Source organism: Mustelus asterias, chromosome 3 (assembly GCF_964213995.1).
Source record: "Mustelus asterias chromosome 3, sMusAst1.hap1.1, whole genome shotgun sequence".
In the NCBI taxonomy this organism is placed as follows: domain Eukaryota; kingdom Metazoa; phylum Chordata; class Chondrichthyes; order Carcharhiniformes; family Triakidae; genus Mustelus; species Mustelus asterias.
This window is the reverse complement of record NC_135803.1, coordinates 33,321,202-33,339,350: the sequence shown is the minus strand read 5'-3', so window position 1 is coordinate 33,339,350 and position 18,149 is coordinate 33,321,202. Positions and strand designations below refer to the sequence as shown.

The 18,149-nt window shown below is 42.8% G+C and overlaps 1 protein-coding gene across 1 annotated transcript in view; it reads left to right on the top strand.

Annotated features, from left to right (window-relative positions):
• The window catches only part of mcf2l2 (MCF.2 cell line derived transforming sequence-like 2), a 334,271-nt gene that overhangs the window by 105,898 nt on the left and 210,224 nt on the right, over positions 1–18,149 (top strand). Inside the window, exons 3-4 of the mRNA XM_078207045.1 lie at positions 8,070–8,184; positions 14,863–14,953. Coding sequence (XP_078063171.1) covers positions 8,070–8,184; positions 14,863–14,953 — 206 coding nt within the window. The remainder of the gene's footprint in view (positions 1–8,069; positions 8,185–14,862; positions 14,954–18,149) is intronic.

Here is an 18,149-nt window from a genome sequence, read left to right as displayed (position 1 = left end):
AATTTAGCAACGGTAGAGGAGACAAGAGTGACAACGTGGATGGAGAGGTGGCTGTTGTCAACAAACATGTGAAGACTAATCCTGTATTTTCAGAAAGGCATGGATGTCAGGGAACTTGGGGAAATAAATAGTGATGTCTTGAGGAGTTTACATATTACAGAGAAGGAGGTGCTCGAAGTCTTAAAATGCATCAAGGTAGATAAATGACCGGGACCTGATGAAGTGCATCCCAGGACGTTGTGGGAGGCTAGGGAGGAAATTGCAGTACCCTAGCAGGGATATTTGAATCATCAACAACCACAGGTGAGGTGCCTGAAGATTGGAGGGTGGCGAATGTTGTGCCTTTGTTTAAAAGAGCTGCAGGGAAAAGCTTGGAAACTACAGGCCGGTGAGCCTAAAGTCTGTAGTTAGTAAGTTGCTCGAAGGTATTCTGAGAGACATTATCTACAGGCGTTTAGAGAGGCAAGAATTGATTAGGGACAGTCAGTGTGGCTTTGTGAGTGGAAAATCACATCTCACAAATTTGATTGAGTTTTTTGAAGGGGTAACGAAGAAGGTAGATGAGGGCAGCGCAGTCGATGTTGTCTACATGGACCTTAGCAAGGCCTTTGACAAGGTACCGCATGTTAGGTGATTGCACAAGGTTAAATCTCACAGGATCCAGGGTGAGGTAGTTAAATGGATACAAAATTGGCTTACCTACAGAAGACAAAGGATGGTTGTAGAGGGTTGATTTTCAAACTGGATGCCTGTGACCAGTGGGGTGCCTCAGGGATCGGTGCTGGTTCCACTGTTATTTGTCATTTATATTAATGATTTGGATGAGAATTCAAGAAGCATGGTTTCTAAGTTTGCAGATGACACCAAGATTGGTGCCATAGTGGACAGTGAAGAAGGTTATCTAGGGATCCTGATCAGTTGGGCCAGTGGGATGACAAATGGCAGATGGAGTTTAATTAAGATAAATGTGAGGTGATGCAATTTGGTAGATTGAACCAGGGCAGGACTTACTCAGTTAATGGTAGGGCATTGGGGTGAGTTATAGAACAAAGAGATCTAGGGGTACATGTTCATAGCTCCTTGAAAGTGGAGTCACAGGTGGACAGAGTGGTGAAGAAGGCATTCAGCATGCTTGGTTTCATTGGTCAGAACACTGAATACAGAAGTTGGGACGTTTTGTTGAAGTTGTACAAGACATTGGTAAGGCCACATTTGGAATACTGTGTACAGTTCTGGTCAACCTATTATAGAAAGGATATTATTAAACTAGAAAGAATGCAGAAAAGATTTACTGGGATGCTACCGGGACTTGATGATTTGAATTATAAGGAGAGGCTGGATAGACTGGGACTTTTTTCCCTGGAGCGTAGGAGGCTGAGGGGTGATCTTAATAGCGGTCTATAAACTAATGAGGGGGCATAGATAAGGTAGATAGTCAACATCTTTCCCCAAAGGTAGGGGAGTCTAAAACTAGAGGATGCAGAAGGCAGCTTCCTTACCAGCAGAGTCACGTTAAAGCTCCATTCCATGGTTTACTATCATTCTCTCTCTGGCAGTCCCTCAAAATGAGGAGATTGCTTGCTTTGGAATACTGCCAGCATTCTCCTCACTGACAAGAACTTGCACATGAAGTGTTTTAACGTGGGGAGGGGGCTGTTCTGCAGATACTACATGGTTCTGACTGGCCAGGAAACTCTGCTGCTCTTACTGCCTGCTATTGGTATATTGGAAAGATTTACACGTTATGATGGCATCTTTTGTGGCCATCAAGTCCTGGGACTGCCCCGCCACGCCGTGCTTCCCAGGCCACTTAAATTGCCATTTACTTGGGCAGGACGTAATATCCTGCCAGGTGGGAGGGAGCCGTAAATTCCTGGCCCTGGGATGGGACTTGACATGGCTCACTGTATCTCACTGGCTGTCCTGCCTGGAGACAATACACATTTCTTTAACCTGTGCTTAATGCTCCCTCCACTCACATTGTCTGTATCTTTAAGACTTGATTAGCTGTAAAGATTTGCATTCTAATCAGTATTCTGTAACTTGATTTTGTGTCTCTGTGTGCCTTGTTTGTGAGCAGATTTCCACTCCATCTGACGAAAGCTAATGGCATTTGCTACCAAATAAACCTGTTGGACCTTAACCTGGTGTTGTTAAAACTCTTAATGGGACTTGACCCCAGAGCATCTGGCTCAAAATGGGGGACACTGTGCACTGTGCCACAAGACTTCTTGTTCGTGCTAATAATCGTGTTTAGTTTGCTACATGTTTATCCAGAATGAATTTGACCTCCGGGTTATTTAGAAACTGTGAACCCAAACAGGTATTATCAGGTTACCGCATATATTAGAGGCAGGTATTATATTTCAGAGAGATCAGATGTCAGGTTTTAAATGAACTCCTTGCGTCGGGCTTATTTTAATTTGTGTGATTTGAAATAGTTTGAAAGCGGCATCAAGAAGTTGCAATAATTATTTTTCTGCAGTGTGTAGTTGGTGCATTTTTCCTGAATTGTCAACCATAGCAACAGCTGTCCACTTCTCTCACAGCAACGGGAAGTCCGCATGTAGGAAATCCTTTAACCATCTGGACGTATGCCGGGAATGAATCCTAGCTCTGGGAGATTCACCTTCACCGACATAAATTGCACGGCTCAGGACAGTAAAAATAGAAATCTGCGTTTGAAAGCCGAAGTATGAGCTCCAAGGATTACCTGGAATGTGGATAAGTGCTTCCCACTGTAGGCATGTCATGATGCAGCTTGAAGCTGCTTTTCCACCACCACAACACGTAAAATCATAGAATCCCCACAGTCCCTGATTTACAGCTGTTTCTGGGAAATTACTGGTGTCCTCTATAGTGAAGACCAATACAAAATATCTGTTTAATTCATCTGCCATCGCCCTACTTTCCATTTCCAATACCCCAGACTCATTTTCTATAGGGCCAATGCTCACCTTGATAAGTCGTTCCTTATTTAAATATCTATAGAAACTCTACCTGTTTTTATATCACTTTCACTCGTACCTTGGTTTTTCTCTCCTTATCAATCTTTTTGTCACTCTTTGATCTTTATATTCTTTCCAATCTCCTGCCCTGCCACTTGTCTTTGCATTAAAATATGCTTTTTCTTTAACTTTAATATTTTATCTAACTTTTTTAGTTGACCACATATGATGGGCCATTCCCTTGCAATGTTTCTTTCTCATTGGAATGTGTCTATTCTGTGTCTTGTGAAATATCCCTTTAACGCTGGGAACCTCCGAGCTCGTTCATGGCTGGGATTCTCCGGTGCCGCTGCAGTGAAGAGTTTTGACTGGGCGCCAAATTCTCCATTCTCGCGGGGGCAGGGGCGAACGAGATTGGTGAACGTCTGCCACCGAACCTCTATTGATTTAGCCCTTAAGCACATTTTCCAGTCACTCTATCTAGCTTCATAATCCATAACCACTCCAAGATGCACTTGAGATTACCAACCATAACAAGTCCATCACTAGGATGATTCTGGAAATGGTAAGCAACATTAACAGCAGGTTTACATGACAGGGGATTTAAAATACAACATAACAGGTCTGAAGTGAACAAGTTTATATAGGCCCAAAGCAGGAAATGGCATTTATTTACTCAAATATTTGCATAAGCTTATAACAAAGAATGTTCCACCTATTCCACATAAAGATTTGCATAGTTAGAATTCACATGAGTCCCATCTCAATATCTTTTATTTGGAGGAAGCGAGAAGCAACAAAAACTTGTCAACCAACAAATCTCAAATTCCTTTCTGCTTCATTGACCTGAATGTTAATTTTTTTATTGCCCCCCGGACACTGACAGACCTGCTGAGTATTTACACAATTTTCCATCTTTAATTTCAATCCTGTCCTCATCTGATTTGGAGTACTGAGGGACAGGTTTAGAATAATGACAAATATACATTTTACCTCGGTACAATTGACAACAAGTGATATAAACTTGCTATGGTTCAGGTTAGAAACTTCAAAGTGTTTTATGAAGCCCGCCTGAATCCTAAGTTCTGCATTTTGAATTTGGCTAGGATAAGCATGAGATGCTTCACTTCAGGTGTGATTCAAATGACCCACTAGGGTACAATTACCAAACAAAATTTATTTAAGAATGTAGGTAACATGTATAGTAAGAAAATTAGCAAGAACTTTTACCAATTACAAACAATAACAAGACAACCATGATAATGTATGACCCTTAACAAAGATCTCTACAATGTTCCAATCAATACCAATCCCATAGACAAAAGAATCTTTTCACAGGTTTAACACAGCACAGACTAATGGTCACGTGATACTGGGATCGAGGCTGTTAAGTTGAATTCTGCAATCAAATGCTCTTGAGACTCAAAACAGTTTGAAGACAAGACATCTTCCCAAAACACCAGACAGACTCCAGTCCAGCCCCCAACACCAGCAGATTTATTTTCTTCAGGAAGGCAAAACCTTGCTTTAAGATCACCAGCAGAATTTCCAAATACAACAGGGAGAGAGAGACTTCTGTTCAGCTTACTATCCCTGTTAAAACCCAACTGCAGTTCAGAACTGAAAATGAAACCTTAAACTCACTGGAAAAAAAAACCCTGTCTAAAAACACACTTATTTCATTAGTAAGTGAGTAGAAGACTGTGCGCCAAAGAAGCAAATCCATGTGTTCCCCAACCGGAAACGATGGATGAAAAGGGATATCCACTGCTTGCTGAAGTCCAGATCTGAGGCGTTCAAGTCAGGCGACACTGACCTATACAAGAAAGTCAGATACGATCTAAGGAGATCCATCAAAGATGCCAAAAGACAGTACCGGACCACGCTAGAGTCCCAGGCTACCCACACCGACCCCTGCCGACTATGGCAAGGTCTGCAAGACATAACAGGCTACAAGATGAAGGCATGTAAAATCGCCGGCTCCAACGCACCTCTCCCTGATGAGTTCAATGCATTCTACGCCCGTTTTGAGCAAGAGGTCAGCGAGAGCATGCCCTCCACCCTGGAAGCCCTGGATGAACCTGTATCTGGGGTCACCATTGCAGATGTCAGAGCAGCTTTCTTGAAGGTCAACCCATGGAAAGCGAATGGCCCGGGTGGGGTACCCGGACGAGCACTCAGATCCTGCGCGGATCAGCTGGCGGGGGTATTCACAGACATCTTCAACCTCTCTTTACAAAAGTCTGAGGTCCCTATCTGCTTCGAGAAGACGACCATCATCCCGGTACCTAAGAAAAACTAAGCAGCATGCCTTAATGACTATCGGCTGGTGGCTCTGACATCCATCATGATGAAGTGCTTCGAAAGGTAGTCATGGCACGAATCAATTCCAACCTCCCGGACTACCTGGATCGACTACAGTTTGCTATTGCCACAACAGGTCCTCAGCAGACGCTATCTCCCCGGCTCTCCACTCAACCCTAGAACACCTAGATAACAAAGACACCTATGTCAGACTCCTATTTATTGACTACATTCAGTCTTCAACACCATTATTCCCATGAAACTCATCTCCAAACTCCATGGCCTGGGCCTTGGCACCTCCCTCTGCGACTAGATCCTGAACTTCCTAACTCACAGGCCACAATCATTAAGGATAGGCAACAACACCTCCTCCACGATCATCCTTAACATCGCTGCCCCACAAGGCTGTGTTCTCAGCCCCCTACTATACTCCTTATACACCAATAACTGTGTGGCCAAATTCCCCTCCAATTTGATTTTCAAGTTCGCTGATGACACCACGGTAGTGGGTCGGATCTCAAACAATGATGAGACAGAGTACAGGAATGAGATAGAGAATCTGATGAACTGGTGCGGCAATAATCTCTCAATGTCAACAAAATGAAGGAGATTGTCATCGACTTCAGGAAGCGTAAAGGAGAACATGCCCCTGTCTACATCAATGGGGATGAGGTAGAAAGAGTCGAGAGCTTCACGTTTTTAGGTGTCCAGATCAACAACCTGTCCTGGTCCCCCCATCCCAACACTATAGTTAAGAAAGCCCACCAATGCCTCTACTTTCTCAGAAGACTAAGGAAATTTGGCATGTCAGTTACGACTCTCACCAACGTTTACAGATGCACCGTAGAAAGCATTCTTTCTAGTTGTATCACAGTTTCGTATGGCTCCTGCTCTGCCCAAGACCGCAAAGAACTACAAAAGGCTGTGAATGTAGCCCAATCTATCACGCAAACCAGCCTCCCATCCATTGACTCTGTCTACACTTCCCACTGCCTCGGCAAAGCAGCCAGCATAACTAAGGAACCCATGCACCCTGGACATTCTCTCTTCCACCTTCTTCCATCGGGAAAAAGATACAAAAGTCTGAGATCACGTACGAACTGACTCAAGAACAGCGTCTTCCCTGCTGCTGTCAGACCTTTGAATGGACTTACCTTCCATTAAGTTGATCTTTCTCTACACTGACTGTAACACCACATTCTGCACTCCTTTCGTTCTCTATGAACGGTATGTTTTGTCTGTATAGCGCGCAAGAAACAATACTTTTCACTGTGTGTTAATACATGTGACAATAATAAATCAAATCAAATCAAACCAAACATGGCCATCCTCCTAACAATGCAGGATCGGAAAACTAATCCCAGAGTAAACACAAACAACCCCATTTACCACTTAGGTAGCAATAACAGGATTCATCATAATTATTCCAGCAACAATGACATCACTAAAGCTGTGAGCTGCAGAAACCATGTTTTTAAAAAAAACTTTCTTAAAGATACACTGACGTCACACACTCTGGCTGCTCAGGTCACTCTCCCATTTTTACATGTCTCAAAACATGTACCATCAGCTAAAGCTACCACCAGGAAAAGCAATTTCTCCCATGGCTTTGCCACTCTGTTGGGCAGATCTTGAAATCAGTTCCACTGGAGTAACATTTGCAAAAACAGGCAAAATCTGATTTAGTGTCCACACAATGCAAAAGCTGGGCTATTTTTTTTAATTGCATGAAAACATTGAGACAAAATTTTCAATTTTCATCACATATTGTGATGTCCATCCCTCCATTTTTTGAATTAATCTGGCATGGTGTTGGCATGAAGGTTCAATGGTTCTCCTTTTACACTGCAGACTTACTTCAAAGCTTCTACTTTGCTCCCTGCATTTGCTGAAGGAAGACTCACATTTGGAATGCTTTTTCTGTTTATTATTTTTGGGATCTGGGCATCGTTGGCTAGGCCAGCATTGACTGACCATCCCTAATTGCCCTTGAGAAGGTGGTGGTGAGTTACCTTCTTGAACTGCTGCAGTCCGTGTAGTGTAGGTGCCCCGAAAGTGCTGTTAGTTATGGAGTTCCAAGATTTTGACCCAGCGACGGTGAAGGAACGGTGACGTATACCCGGGTTTGTAAGGGAACAGCCAGGTGATGGTGTTCCCATATATATGCTGTCCTTGTCATTCTAGATGGAAGTGGTCATGGGTTTGGAAGGTGCTGTCTAAGGAGACTTGGTGAGTTCCTACATCTTGTAGATGGTATACACTGGCTTATAGCTGTCTGCTGTCACTTAGTATTTTGTTAAGTTGATAGTCTTTATGGGTGAACCTAGAGGGTGAGTGGTGCCAGCATGTTCAACCATGGGAGGATATTTTAGCTGAATCAAATCTCGCATTCCCAGCAAGTGTCCACAAAATAGCAATCTGAGCAGGAACCCGGGCTATTCTCTCACATCGTTCAGGGGGGCTGAGTGCATCACTGAAGTTCCAGCTGTGAATAGCTGATGGGATCCAGACTACAGCCAGAATATGCTTCATATTTGAAGCACAATACAATGCATGCTAGAAATTTGAAATCGAAGAGGAAATGTTGGGTATAGTCAGCGGTCCGGGCAGATTTTATTTTCAGATTTCCAGCATCAACAGCGTTTTGCTTTTGCATCTGATCTGTACGGTTCAGTGCTGTGCCGCACATTTACCAAAGTCAGTGGGAGAATGTTAACAGTTGTTTCACTCTGTACTGTTTGTAAATGTTATTACTGTAAATCATTGCAGATTTTTCACTCCTTTAATGACCTTCTACGTCCAATATTTTTAACACAGGGGGACGAAGTGGAGATGGGGCACCAATCATCACTTTCCCAGAACACATGGCCTTTGGCGATCTTTCTGAAGAAGATTTTCTGAACGTTGTAACATATTTGACTAGCATTCCGAGGTGAGCTGCGCTTCTGCTGCTGTCAAATTAACCGCAAACTTTGTATTTTATACCACATTAAATCATAATATATAATTAATTCATTTTTCATTAAACTATGGGCCATTCCTCCAGGGATGGCGGACTGATGTATGAGGAGAGATTGACTAGGTTAGGATTGTTTTCGCTGGAGTTCAGATGAATGAGGGGGGATCTCATAGAGACTTATAAAATTCTAACAGGACTAGACAGGTTTGATGCAGGGAGGATGTTCCCAATGGTGGGGGAGTCCAAAACCGGGGGTCACAGTCTGAGGATTCAGGGTAGACCATTTAGGACGGAGGTGAGGAGATATTTCTTCACCCAAAGAGTGGTGAGCCTGTGGAATGCATCACCACAGGAAGTAGCTGATGCCAAAACATTGAATGTATTCAAGAGGCGGCTCGATATAGCACTTGGGGCAAATGGGATCAAAGGTTATGGGGAAAAAGCAGGATTAGGCTATTGAGTTGGATGATCAGCCATGATCGTAATAAATGGTGGTGCAGGCTCATAGGGCCAAATGGCCTCCTCCTGTTCCTATCTTCTATGTTTCTATATTTCAAACCTTAGGTAAAGATCGGGTGTCCCATGAAAAGGTCTATCCTGGTTGTGTTTATAGTTTTCACACTAACAGTTCCTGAAGTTCAAGAGCATTGTGATAATATAACATGGAATGAAAATCTGTCGACATTTCTTGCAATGACATTAAAGGAAACAATAAATATGAAATTATTAATATTCTGTTTTCATACTGTGACAGAATCACATTGCTCAATTCATTATTAATCAGAAAATGTTCAGAGCTTGCAGATATACCCTTGTAAGATGAAAAATAGAACTGTCCTCAACCTTTAGATTTGATTCAGTTAACTATAATGGCTAATTAAAGTAAAAATATATTTTTTATAATGAAACTGGTATGATGCACCTTCATACATACTGATTGATCACTTAAAGAATAATTTGTCCTTCTGAAGAGAGAGAATAATCTCTAATGTTTCAAACAACAGGATACTGATCCAGAAGGAACTCTTCCAGTGTTGGCAATAAAAATATAACAAAACTTACTCCAAGTTACAAATCAAAGAAAAGGTTTAATAACGAAACTTCATTACTCCAAACTTGAGGCCTCACCCTGGGCCATTCCGGGCAATTTAACAATTCCCAGCAGGTTCTTATTTATACTGAGTCAGCTGGTCAGCTGATCATCACATCATTCTGTCATTGGTTCTATGGTTTACTGGGTCAGCTGACCCTTACAGCTTGTTACTATTGGTCACATTACAACAGATCCAATGTTATCACTGGTTACATTCTAACAGAGGATTTTATGACTCAGATCAGACAATTGTCAATTGTAAGTGCCAAGGGTAGAGGTGTTGCTATACCTGACTATGAATAATTCAATAAATTGGAAGGGCGAACTAAATTTGGGTGAAGAATGTGGGAGAAGTGACCACAATATGATGAGGTTTAGATGCTGATTCCCCTTAATGCTAGATTAAACATCAGTGAGTCCATGGGGCATAGGTTTCCTTTCACTGGATCTCCTCACAGGTTACGTACAAACACCTGGATTACACGGCCAAAATGGTGAGATGTGATTTGATATATTTGCTGACATGGAGGGTAAGTGCCAGCATAAACAGTTTGAACTGAATGGCCTGTTTCCATGAAGTAGCTTCTCAGAATCACAGCATTGGTACGGTGCAGAAGGAGACCATTTTGGCCCATTGTGTCTGCTCCAGCTGAATAAGCAACTTGCCTAGTTCTACTCTCCTGCCTTCTCCCCGTAACCCTGCACATTATTCCCTTTCAGATAATAGTCTAATTCCCCTTTGAATGCCTGAGTTGAGCCTGCCTCCACCACACTGTCAGGCAGTGTCTTCCAGACCCTAACCACTCGCTGCATGAAAAGGGTTTTCCTCACATCACTATTGTTTCTCGAACTAATAACTTAAATATTGCATGGCAATCATTAGAAAAACTGAGAAAGATCCCAAATATATTGCGTTGAAATTTTTACAGACTTGGCTTTTTTAAATTGAAAAGAAGCATTCACCGGACAGGAGAAATTTCCCGATGATTGCAATTTGTCACCAGGTTTGTCAGTGAAGCAAGCAGTGCTGTGAAAATAGCATCACACATTAGGGCAAGTAAGAAATAGTTTGGAGTTAGTGCAGTGTAATCTTTTGCACTGCGTCAACGCCTCATATTTAATGTAAAAAATATGTAGATAACTGTGTGCGCTTGAAGGAGTTGATCCCATATTAGAGCACTGATGCACACACGACCTTGAGGTTTGAAGGTATAAAAAGAAATTCAGGCAGCCCCATGCACTGTCAGCTCAATTTCCATTGATAGGAAACAGCTGACTATCTGCCAGTTCTTTTCTACTGCCTATTCTAGAAGCTTCGTCCTAAGCATCAAAAATTGCAGCAACAAATGCAGACTGATTAATGGCAGTCTGTGCATGGGTTTTCAGCAAAAATAACTCGAACTTTGCCTCTTCCCATTCAGCAGCAAATGAGATTGATCAGTCGAACTGGATATCTCTGCTCAGTCTGCCGTTTAAAATGCAGAAAAAGCTGCACAATGTTTGAATCAGCATCTGTAAAGAGGAAAAAAGGAGCTGATACTTAGGGTTTAAGATCCTTCCTCAGAACTAAATACTGAAGGTTAGTTAATTCCCTTTGGCAGGTAGGGGAGAAAAAATGGGGATGGGAGCAATAAATCACAAACCAGAGGGCATGTTAAATAATACACTTATATTCCTGCATAACTTATATAATCACTAAGAGAAGGGAAATGTAGTTTGTATGGCGTCACAATTTATGAGGGCGGCACGGTGGCCCAGTGGTTAGCACTACTGCCTCACAGCACCAAGGACCCGGGTTCAATTCCTGGCTTGGGTCACTGTCTGTGTGGAGTTTGCACATTCTCCCTGTGTCTGCTTGGGTTTTCTTCGGGTGCTCCAGTTTCCTCCCACAGTCCAAAGACGTGCGGGTTAGGTGGATCGGCCATGTTAAATTGCCTCTTAGTATCAGGGGGACTAGCTAGGGTAAATGCATGAGGCTATGAAGATAAAGCCTGGGTGGGATTGCGGTTGGTGCAGACTCGATGGGCTGAATGGCCTCCAGCTGCTCTGTAGGATTCTATAACAACACAACTGCTAACCAAACCAGAAACTGAATTGAACTATGACCGCAGTCGTTTAGTTTTCTTCTGAGTCTCCCCCATTTAATTATTTATTTTAATTACATTTTTCACCAGGAAATGATATCACTGAAGTAGAGATCTTGAATTTGGCCATGCAATAAATTCTAATAAATGGGCTTTTTTAACAGATCTGAATAAAATCAAAGATAGAAACCTTGCAGAGACACAAACAACGTCTTAATAATAGGCTCCACCCCCCACTTTCAAATAATAAACATATTGATGGGCGGCACGGTAGCACAGTGGTTAGCACTGCTGCTTCACAGCTCCAGGGTCCCGGGTTCGATTCCCGGCTTGGGTCACTGTCTGTGTGGAGTTTGCGCATTCTCCTCGTGTCTGCGTGGGTTTCCTCCGGGTGCTCCGGTTTCCTCCCACAGTCCAAAGATGTGCGGGTTAGGTTGATTGGCCAAGTTAAAAAAAAAAAATTGCCCCTTAGAGTCCTGAGATGCGTAGGTTTGAGGGATTAGCGGGTAAATATGTGGGGGTAGGGCCTGGGTGGGATTGTGGTCGGTGCAGACTCGATGGGCCAAATGGCCTCCTTCTGCACTGTAGGGTTTCTATGATTTCTATATGTTTAATCAGTTACAGGACCAACACAAACCAGTTCACATGCTTTATGGATGCCTTCTGGTTAAATGGTTGGTCTCTTATTTTAAGCTTATCTTGGGAATCATTGGATCCTTATTATAGAAGAGATCTTGCTGGAGGCAATGGTCTTTTGGTCAAACCATGTATTTACATGCTAACTGTTTACAAAGATTAAACAAGACCAAGACACAGCTGGAGATGATCTTTGAGATGGTTCACACTCATCTTCTCTCATTGGGTGACACCAATATGACACAGCTTCTTACTCACATGCTCAGCAGTCATTGTAAGAGTTATCCCTTACTTTATATCTCCCTGGCTCCTTATCCCTTTACTATTACACACACACTATCCTGTATCCCCATACTGTTACACACATTTTCCTTTATTCCCACACTATTACACACGCCTTCTCCTTTATCCCCATAATATTACACACATTCTGCTTTATTCCCATACTATTACACACACATTCTCCTTTATTTCCACATTATTACACACATATTCCCCTTTATCCCCATACTATTACACACACATTCTCCAATGTGTGGGTGGCACGGTGGCACAGTGGTTAGCACTGCTGCCTCACAGCGCCAGGGACCTGGGTTCGATTCCTGGCTTGGGTCACTGTCTGTGTGGAGTTTGCACATTCTCCCCGTTTCTGCGTGGGTTTCCTCTGGGTGCTCTGGTTTCCTTCCAAAGTCCAAAGATGTGCGGGTTAGGTTGATTGGCCATGCTAAATTGCCCCTTAGGCGGACTAGCAGGGTAAATATGTGGGGGTATGGGAATAGGGCCTGGGTGGGGATTGTGGTCAGTACAGACCCGATGGGCCAAATGGCCTCCTTCTGCTCTGTAGGGATTCTATGATTCCTTTACCCCCATACTATTACACAGACATTCTCCTTTATCTCCATACTATTACACAGACATTCTCCTGAATCCCCATAGTGTTACACACACATTCTCCTACATTTACTCCTCACAGTCTCTTACCCTATTGGCGTCAATCTCCAAGTGTGTTCTCAGCTCTCTTTTGAGGATGTATGCTCTGCCGAATCTTCTCCTTGGAAGGCACTGACCTCCTCAGACAGAGATTTCTGCTTCTGGTCTGTAATATAAAGGTGATGAACAGAGATTTTTTTCTTCTCTTTTTTTCCTTTTCCTTTTTGATACTTTGGGAAAAGGTTGGACCGATGGTTGATCTTGGGTGAAGGAATGAAGCCCACTCAACTCCTGTGAAGATTTGTACAGCGGTAGAGTGTCTACAAACTTCTACCACTGCAAGGAACAAAACATTATGTAATGCCTCATCCATGCGCAAATCCGATGGACAAAGAGAAGGATGAAGAATATACCAAAGAAAAAAATGAATGTCCTGCTAATAGTGCAGGAATTTCTTTTTCTGTAGGCAGTCGTTCAGTTTGCACACTCTCTCCGGTGGGGTGAGTTGGTTCCTCAGTTGGCCTGAACAGCGCTGGCATTTCATCAGAATGTACCAAAAAGTAAAGCAAAATTCAGCATCTCCTCCTGTGACAAATCATTGATATCAGTGACATTTTGGTTACTATTCTCTTCCACTCTTTCCCAAAAGAGCAAATTAAGGTCTAGAATGTCAGCTTGTAGTTTGCCGTCTTCACCCTTGGTGCCCCTGAATCCTATTGCATCTAACCTCACCCTGAAGAGAAATGAAACATCAGCGATGCCCTTCTGTGGCCATAGGGCTGGATATTTGACTATGACGACTGATTCACAGCGATCTGAATCAACGTGTGTCTCTTGGATAGAGGTTACTTTTTTAACAGGTTTCTCTGTCTGGCAAATACAGATATCCCAGAATGGCCGATCACTTTAAAATGGCCCAAGTTGCTGCACCCACGGCGTTGTGTGATTCAGGTGGGGCATCCTATAGTTGGCATGTAAAAAGACTCTGAATACTCATTTCAGAAGTGATGGCTGCTAAACTGAGTTACGATGTGGAGATGCCGGCGTTGGACTGGGGTAAACACAGTAAGAAGTTTAACAACACCAGGTTAAAGTCCAACAGGTTTATTTGGTAGCAAAAGCCACACAAGCTTTCGGAGCTGCAAGCCCCTTCTTCAGGTGAGTGGCCCCCACTCACCTGAAGAAGGGGCTTGCAGCTCCGAAAGCTTGTGTGGCTTTTGCTACCAAATAAACCTGTTGGACTTTAACCTGGTGTTGTTAAACTGAGTTACCACAGAGCGTCGACAGAAGCAGACCCACAGCAAGATGTTAATGCCCTCAGATGAAGTGAAGAAAGGGTGTAGAGAAAATTAGCAAGGAAAAGAAAACATAATCAATAACCCAAATCCTATAGAGTGACTCCCTTATGTTATTCCCCTGCTTTACTGAAAAACTATTTGAACTGAATTCATTAGAGGTAATAATGATCACGCAACAGGGGTTCTACACCAGAATTTAGGATTCTATTAAAAGCAAATTACTGCGGATGCTGGAATCTGAAACCAAAGGAGAAAATGCTGGAAAATCTCAGCATGGTCTGGCAGCATCTGTAAGGAGAGAAAAGAGCTGACATTTCGAGTCCAGATGACCAGTGTCAAAGGGTCATCTGGACGCGAAACGTCAGCTCTTTTCTCTCCTTATAGATGCTGCCAGACCTGCTGAGATTTTCCAGCATTTGCTCTTTTGGTTTAGAATTCTATTGTCTGCATAATATTCCTTATTTTTCACACAATGTATTACCCCTGAAAATTGGTTGTCAATTCTTTCAATGTAATGCAAAAGGTGTATTTCAAAGAGATGGAAAATTCTCTTTCCTACAATTTGAAAGGTCTATCATGTCACAGATTATTTGTTTCCATTTTATTGCAGCCTGGATGCTGCCAGTATTGGATTTATCATAATTATTGACAGAAGGCGAGACAAATGGAGTGCCATCAAAGCATCTTTAATGCGTATCGCAGTGAGTAGAATTACAGTTACTATATTTAAAATTATTCTGAGATGTGTGGATCCTTCTCATGTGCCATTTTCCAGAAATAAGGAGTCTTCTGTAAAGCAATTACTGGTATCTAAAACTGAAAATGTTATGTTTTATAATTAGATATTCAAAGCGTGATGTAAGTATCTAATTAGTATCATCCAATTAATCAACTAGTATCGCCGAAAAAGAGATGTGATATCAAAGCTTTTCGTCTTACACTCATCAGGATAACGTGCAAGAAATTACCAACAGTAATGGTGCAACAACAATTTGTACTGCATGAGAAGAGAATGATGATTGGTTGGCACGTGAACTCTGATTGGTGGAGGCATTGTCATGGAGAATGCAGCACGGAACAGTTAACTTCCCAGCTTTGTTCAAATTCAAACAGGGCAGGTTGACTCTGGTTGGTCAAGGCATTGTCCTGGGCAATGCTCAAGTTAGGTATTACCTAACAGCTATTAATCAACTAGCTCTCGCTCGCCCCAAGGCCGGAAATTCCCACCCGAGGTTAACAGACCTTTGCATGGTCCGTGTCCCGCCTGCTATGATTCCTGTGGCGGGCGGGACGGGAAAATTCCGCCCAGTATCTTTTTCAGACATTCACTTCATGGTGTAACTGGCATCAACAGCACACAGTTTCTGTTAAATAATTAAAGCCCATATAAAATGTTAGTTGTCCATCCTGTCAACTGAATCAATATTGTGATTAGAGAATAAAGCTAAGAGGAAGTGGAAGCTTTAATAAAGCTCCATTTTTAAATTCACGTTATTCATTAATAATTAATCCTTCCTTCCAGATTAGTACACTGATTAACTTGTGATTATTTAATGATTATATACAAAATTTCTACTATGTAAAATGTAACGTGAAACAGCCAATCTATTGCTTTCTCATGTGAAAAGTTCTACTATTCTAACTTATTTTTCTGACCGGTAAGAGTATATCATTGTACACTGTGATAAATTCCTGCAGTTACTATATAATGGCATTGAAATAGTGATATAGAATCATACAATCACTACAGTGCAGAAGGAGACCATTCAGCTCATTGAGTCTGCACTGACTCTCCAACAGAGCATCTTACCCAGACCTTATCTCCGTAACCCCAAGTATTTACCCTGCTAATCCCCCTAACCTATGCATCTTGGGACATTAAGGGGCAATTTACCACCCAGCCTGCAAATCTTTTGAGTGTGGGAGGAAACCAGAGCACCCGCAGGAAATGCACACAGACACGGGAAATTTCAACCAGTACACCAGTAGTGATAATTGTTTCCGATGTTAATGCTCGTAAATGGATTAAAAAGAGTAAAGTATTTTTGGAAAGTTGTTCTTGGAAAATTGTTAATCGTGTAGAAGGCACGGATCCATGGCCAGGATTTTATGATCCCACCTGTCCAGCAGGATATTACAGTCCTGGTGAAGTAAACGGCAAGTTAAATAAAGTTTATTAGTCACAAGTAGGCTTACATTAACACTGCAATGAAGTTACTGTGAAAATCCCCGAGTCGCCACACTCTGGTGCCTGTTCAGGTACACTGAGGGAGAATTCAGCATGGCCAATGCACCTAACCAGCACGCCTTTCAGGCTGTGGGAAGAAACTGGAGCATTTGGAGGAAACCCACGCAGACCCAGGGGAGAATGTGCAGACTTTGCACAGACAGTGACCCAAGCCGGAAATTGAACCCGGATCCCTGGCGCTGTGAGGCAGTAGTGTTAACCACTGTGCCACCATGCTGCCCACAAATGGCTCGCTGCAACTACCAGGGGGGAGACACGTGTGGCGGGGATGTCAAATCCTAGTCCATGAATGGACTTCAACATGTCATGATTACACCAGCCTCTGACTGGGCCAGCAGCTCATCAAGGCAGGCTGCTACACTTCATGGGAATCTGGTCTTGGTGACAGTCTTTTAATTGTTCACTGCCAGTAAAATTGGGGCCGCAGTTCTGCCATTTTGTACATGCCCGCTTGGGACCCACGTTTCATCCCAGATTCGAGACTCATGGTGTGCTGATAAAATCCCCGACCTAAGAATACTCCTAGTGTTCTTGAAATATTAGTTATGAAAGGATTATGTTGAGTGCAAGTTTTTATTCATGAGTCCTTCCTGTAAAGGAAACTAAGAATAAACAAGGACTTATAAAATTCTAACAAGGTTAGACAAGGTAGATTCAGAAAGAATGTTCCTGATGGTGAAGGAGTCCAGAACTAGGGTTCATAGTTTGAGGATAAGGGGTAAATCTTTTTAAAACTGAGGTTAGTAGAAATTTCTTCACCCAGAGGGTGATGAATGTGTGGAATTCACTACCACAGAATGTAGTTGAGGCCAAAACATTGTCTGATTTCAAGAAGAAATGAGATATAGCTCTTGGGGCTAAAGGGATCAAGGGATATGGGGGGAAGGGGGATCAGGATATTGAATTCAATGATCAGCCATGAACAAAATGAATGGTGGAGCAGGCTCGAAGGGCTGAATGGCCTCCTCCTGCTTTTAGTTTCCATGTATATTTTTGGATGTAAATCCTTTATCAATTGTATTCTGAATGGGAACCAAATTTACAAAGAAATAAACAATGTTTCTGTCCCACTTTTCACAACGAATTGCAAACTTAAACCATTTTTGACAGATCATATTAATTAATGAAATTAATTATTGACGCCAGTGAACCTTACAATAGAACTAAAGGTGACAAAAATTACAGCCATTTTGTTTCTCTGTGAATTTGAATTTAATTTCCTCACACAGGGCCTGATTTTACCGTTAATGTGGTAAAGTTGGGCGTGAGACCATTAACGCGATCCGTGCCCGCGTCTGTGCAGATGGCCGCTTTACCCAGGCCCAGGAATGGCCGCGATCCGCTTTGCGCCCGAAACGGGCGCAACGGTGATTTAAATGTATTTGCATGCATTTCAATTGAATTAATGAACTGCCCGCCCAACTTTATCAGCATTTCCCCCTTTACCACCGCGTTCGCCAATCCGGAATCACGCCAAAATGGACTTGTTGAATAAAAGTCCGTATCGGGCGCTCCAGCTGCTGAAGAAGTGAGTTCAGAGCTTCCAACCGCTCTCTGACTCAGATCAGTGGTGGGGGGGGGGGGGCGGAGGGAGGCAGGTCAGATCATTCTCTGGTGAGGGGGTGGGGAGGGAGGAGGAGGCAGATCGG